The 5,826-nt window shown below is 39.5% G+C and overlaps 1 protein-coding gene across 1 annotated transcript; it reads left to right on the forward strand.

Moving 5' to 3' along the window:
• Positions 1–513: 513 nt before the first annotated feature.
• LOC126399011 (uncharacterized) lies at positions 514–2,143 on the forward strand. Its single transcript, XM_050058717.1, has 2 exons — positions 514–553; positions 831–2,143. Exon 2 carries the CDS (start codon positions 840–842, stop codon positions 1,722–1,724), a length of 885 nt encoding a protein of 294 aa, XP_049914674.1. The 5' UTR covers positions 514–553; positions 831–839; the 3' UTR covers positions 1,725–2,143.
• Positions 2,144–5,826: the final 3,683 nt, after the last annotated feature.

Raw genomic sequence — 5,826 nt, forward strand, 5'->3', positions numbered from 1 at the left:
CACACATAGTCTGTTAAGGGTCTTCCAGGTTGGCCATATTAATCACACACACACACACACACACACACACACACACACACACACACACACACACACAGACACACACACACACACACACACACAGACACACACACACACACACACACACACACACATCAGGTGAAATGTCATCATGTTAAAGGTCATCATGTGACGTAACTGATGATGGCAGCAAGGACATTTTTTATTCATAGCTCAAATACTATTCATTATTAAATGTTCTTCTTGATGAAAGCAAACGCTCACTTTGGACATCAGGGGGCAGATGCTGATGCAACCTCCCCCTCTGCTTGTGCCTGCTGTTATCACTTTTACTGGCAGGTTTGATTTCCACAGAACTTCATCAACATTATCTTATGGGTGGCATTGCCTTGGCCTGGCCCCAGACCTTACCCCCAGATGAGTTACATCATCATCTGTTCTCTATATAAAGGCAGCTGACTTGTGGTAGAAACAACCCAATTCAGCCGATCAGGTGACTTCTTACTGCCTATCATTCACTGTCAGCAGACACGTAAGTGTTCAAGAATTTATTGTTTTCTTGCAGTAGACCATACATTTTTCTATTTCAGATCTTTATTGATTATATTCAGTGTAAATAGTAGAATTGGTGCAGTATGCATGCACATTTAAAATATGATTTATTTCAGATGTCGTTATGGTGATCCATATTTGACAACTGATGTAATGATTAGTCATGATTATATAGGAGCTCACCTGAGAAAGCACAGTCATGCAGCTGACTCATCATTTTCTGTTAACTCATGATTTGTCTTCTTTCTTTAATGCAGTTACCCACAATGCCCATCACAGACCTCAATGTGTCCATCAATCCAACTGATGAGAGCAATCTCCAATCTCAAGACTTCAGGATGATCAATGTTAACCTGAACAAAAGAGGAGGAGGAAATGCCATCTATCTTTGGTACAAACAAGATTCTGGCTCAGGTGCAATCACCAGGGTTCAAGTCTCATTCAGCGATGAAATGTCTGTTGGATTGAGAAAAGCAGGGTACATACAGATCGACAGAGATCTCAATGCAGGATCAACACGTCGTCCCGTCTACCTTTGGTACTTCAGAGGGTCCGGAAAGCACCACACTCCCATAGTGGAGATTGATGCCACCACCGAGGCAGCCAATGAAGCCGGGAAGTTTGATTTTGGCTGGGAGAGAGTGGCCTGTGATCTGAACCGTGGGGCCACTGGGGACTGGATCCACATCTGGCTGAAGAGAGAGAACCCAACATACATCTGTGATGTGGCTGCCACTGACTCCTACGGATCAGACACCGACTACCTAAAAGGAGGTTACATCCGTGTGGATGAAGATACTAACCGAGGTGCTCAAGGAGGAGGAAAGCCTGTCTTCATCTGGTTCCGTCAGACCACCGACTCCCAGGGTGCAGTCAATGATCTGAAAGTCTCCACCAATAAAACCGACTATCTGGCCTACCAGCAGCAACAGTATTCATCAGTGAATATTAACCTGAATGAGGGGACCAGTGGTGACAAGGTGACCCTGTGGTTCAAGAAGGGATCCAACAACCCCATCCAGGCCATCACCCTGCTTCTCAACAAAGCTTTGATTGAGAATTATCGCAAAGCTGGTCTCACTGTGATTGAAGAGGATCTCAACACAGGCAATGGTGGATATCTTGAGTACCTGTGTTACTACAATGAGTGAAATCCTGAGAAAGCCTTCTTCATGGCAGCAGAGCTGAGAATTCTCAACACTCTCTGAGGTGCAAAGCAAAGTCCAACAAAGTTGTTTAATCATTTTGGTGACGGCCTCTTTAACTTTTTTCGCTTTTTCTTCAATATATAAAACAATATGATTAATTATATGACAGTAATACTACTGGTGATATCAGACAGCATGGATGGTGTATGGGATCTACTGGTAAACTTGATGTTAATGAAATCAATCAAACAATTTCAAATGGCAATTTTTCAACAATGATGTTAATGACAGATTGAATATTAAGGCTCTGTATCACTTTATTCTGCACATTTCCTGCTTTTCAATAAAGACAACTTTGCATGTGAAGTGTGTTTGTTTCAGACTCCACACAATAGAAACTTGGCTTTGGGTGATTTCATGAGTTTTTCTTCTCATTCTCATCACTGTTATCATGCTGACAAATCAGGGCCCATATTCATCAAACTGTAAGAAGTGACACTTTGGACCAAATGTGAAAAACAAAAGTAAAAATCCTTCACATTTAATATTCACAAATTTAAGATTGATTTAAGAGTTTCTTCTGATGTATAAATGCTCTGCGTATAAGAGCTCAGCAGGTCTCAAGTTAGTTAAGAGTAGATGGTAGATAACCGCAGTCCAGTAACACAGGTGAACAAACACCTCCTTACACGTTTGTACAAACTATGACTGGTCATGATTAATAACATGTTAGCTGAAGCAAGATGTAGGAATCAGAACAGGGTGGTTTTCATTTATTATTTGCAGTCATTTAAACATTTGATTGGATGTTACCCACTATGCTTCTTTTTACATTTATCAGGGGTGCATTGATTGGATGTTACCCACTATGCTTCTTTTTACATTTATCAGGGGTGCAAACAGCACCAATAAAGCTGGTACTGATTTTGTTTGCAGTCACTTTCCATGCATCTGTATTGTCTGCACTTGTCATCATGGTACTAACTTCTCCTTACTACATGTACTTAACGTTAAGATAACTATGAAAAGACAATAGCTCATCTTCAGTGCCATTCCACCACATATTAATATATATATATATATATGTATATGTATATATATATATATATATATATATATCGACTTATTCAGACCATTTATATATATATATAATATATATCTATATAACGTGCCCACCAGATAGTTTTATCCTTAAAGACATTTTGAGAATGGAACACAAAATCCTCCTCCCATTTGCTCATGAACAAGCCAGTATAAGATTGACTAAAGCATGCCCCCATAGCACAGCCTTTCACCTGTTTATCCTGAAACAGAAAAACATTATTATTCAATGTCCATTTAGTAAGGTCTACAAAGAAATCCGTAAGAGGGTCATGTAGGCAAGGTGGTTTGTCCAGAAAGTATCTGAGGGCAGAAAGGCCTTGGCCTTCATGTTCAATGTTCGTATACAGAGCTTCCACATCCATTGTCACCAGTAAAGCACCAGGACCAATGTAACTGTGTTCTTTGACTTTCGAGAGAATGTCAGTTGTGTCCTGTACATACGCAGGGAGGGACAGGAGCAATGGCTTAATATAGAAATCCACATATTTAGAAATAGGCTGTGTAAGAGTTTCATTACCAGAGATCACAGGTCTTCCTGGTGGATTTGTCAAGTTCTTGTGCAATTTAGGCAAGCGATAGAAAGACGCCATAGGAGGGTATGGTTTAAAACCTGTTAAGCCCGAAAGTCCCCCATGATGTTGCACATCAAATTAAACAGCAGAACCTGGGCTACAAGGCTGTAAAAACCCTTTTTACATGCCCCAAACACAGCTCAAACAACAACTAAATAAACAACAACAAATCCAACTCCATACAGCACCGATATCCCTACCCACTCTGTATATTTCGGGCTCTTACTCTACCACAGGTTATTCAAAACACATGCCGTTCATCTCAAATGAAAGCTAATACTCCGCTGTTTCCACACATATGCACCAAAGCACTCTACCCCAAAGCATCAGAGAGCAAGAGGCCAAAGAACAACAACAACAGAAAACTTTTTCGCCAAAATACATTTGTAATATCTCTCTGACCTTGTTTTTGCCGTGAAAAGCTCATTCTGCTGTTGATTCACGCTTCATTCCCGTTTACCGACTTGTTGTCCGTCATTCAAATGAATCTGTCTGATTGGCTTACAGTGCTGTCAGTCTCATTTTGGTGGGTATCGCGTCATTCTATTGGCTCTAACGAATCAAACGAGGTGTCAATCACTCAAATCGGCCAAGCCGTCACGGAGATACGAGCCTAGAATAGAATAGAAACTCAGTTTCAAATGTAGTAGGTGTGTATTGGTCAGTTTGGAGTGGGAAATAGAGGAAAAATATATGTGTATATCCTAAACATCAGTAGGGATTTACAGAAACAAAAAATGAAAGATGATTGTACATGACAAAAATCACATGCAAACATTTTTGGAGAGCTCGCCTGAATTTCTGTACTAAAACCTCTCTAATATTCTTCTGCTTCACTTTATCAGAATCAACTTGCAGAGTTAATGTTCACATATTGTACTATGATGTGATAGAGGTTTAGAGCTGCAGCTGCATCGGTCCAAAGGGATACTCATCCTGAAAATGCTTCTTTTTTTTTTAGGCGAACCTCAAAATATTTAATTTGTGCTGTGTGCCATCTTCATTTACTCTTCACATATAACACATATACTGATATTTACACATCTTAACAAATCTCACAAGTGTTCCCTTTACCATGACACCAAAAGTATTCAAATAGACCTTGTGGTTGCAGAGATATATTCATTTAATTATGGATATGCAATTTTCGAGCAGAGGACTATAAAATAGGCTTAGCTTTGAAAAGGTTAAAAAGAATCCAGATTCTTGTTCTGAAATCAGGTTATCATCCTTGGCCTTCTGTAGTATATCCTTAAGTTCCTGTGTTAAAGTCTCTATAGGATTACGCTTTAAAAGGAGGTAAAAAGTAGTGTCCTGTAGCTGTTGAAAAGCCTCATCAGTATATTGCTCATAACCCCACACAACAGCCGCTCCTCTTTTATCAGCCCTTTTTATAACTATATTTTTGTTGTCAGCAAGCTCTTTAAGAGCATCTCGTTCATCCTTAGTGAGATTGTGTCTCCTATCAGTGTTCTTTCTGGATAGTAGTTTCTCTACCTCATGATTAACTTTTTTCTCAAATGTATTTAAGGTGGCAATTTGTACAGTTGGACAAAAATAAGATTTAGATTTAAATGGGGTAGAGGAGGTGTGACACAGTTGGCTAGATGGAGTAGGGGTAAAGGCTGGAGGCGGGGTCAATTTATACCAAAAATAAAGTAAATTTCTATAGAAACGAAAAAAGATCAACTTTCAAATCAAAGTCATTAGAAAACTATTGTGGTTAGAAACAAAATATGAAGATGAAGTACATGAGCCCGGTGAACAACACTCATTGTAAACCCTTCTCGAATGTTCACGTTAAGTCACACGTAACTCTAAAACTGAGTCGTCTTTAATCTGCATTGGGAGTATGGGAATATCCAGTGTACTTGGGTTATGCTGTCTTTGTAGCATTTCGTCCAAAAACAGAGCTTATTGGACCAGCAGTTGTTTCCTGTCTGGCACAGGTATAAGAACTGTGACTTCTGTGTGGGCTTTATTTTTCAGCCCCAGATGTTGCTGCTTGTGTAGTATGCATGCTCTTGAGCATTTCCACACAGGCCACAAAAGCCCCAGGTGTGTTATACCTCAACTTCACCAACAGATGGAAGAGTACACTACAGGATAGCTATCCATCAGTGGTGCAGGAGTCCTAACACCTGGAAATCAGCTGGCATTTTAGCACTCCTGGTTCATTGTCTTGAATGGGTTTTTGGTTAGATGCCTAAAATTAGGACTGCTTAAGAGAATTTCACAATTTGATATATGGCATAAAATATGTCAGTAAATAGCCCACTTGTAAATTTTGAAGTTTTTATGTCTTCAAAAAAAAAAAAAAAAAAAAAAAAAGGTTGCTAACAAGTGGCTAAATGAGACTACAGAACATCATCATACCTACACAGCTTTACAGTCTCATTGTGGTAGGGATGTTAAATCATCTGACTGTA

Source organism: Epinephelus moara, chromosome 12 (genome assembly GCF_006386435.1).
Source record: "Epinephelus moara isolate mb chromosome 12, YSFRI_EMoa_1.0, whole genome shotgun sequence".
Classification (NCBI taxonomy): domain Eukaryota; kingdom Metazoa; phylum Chordata; class Actinopteri; order Perciformes; family Serranidae; genus Epinephelus; species Epinephelus moara.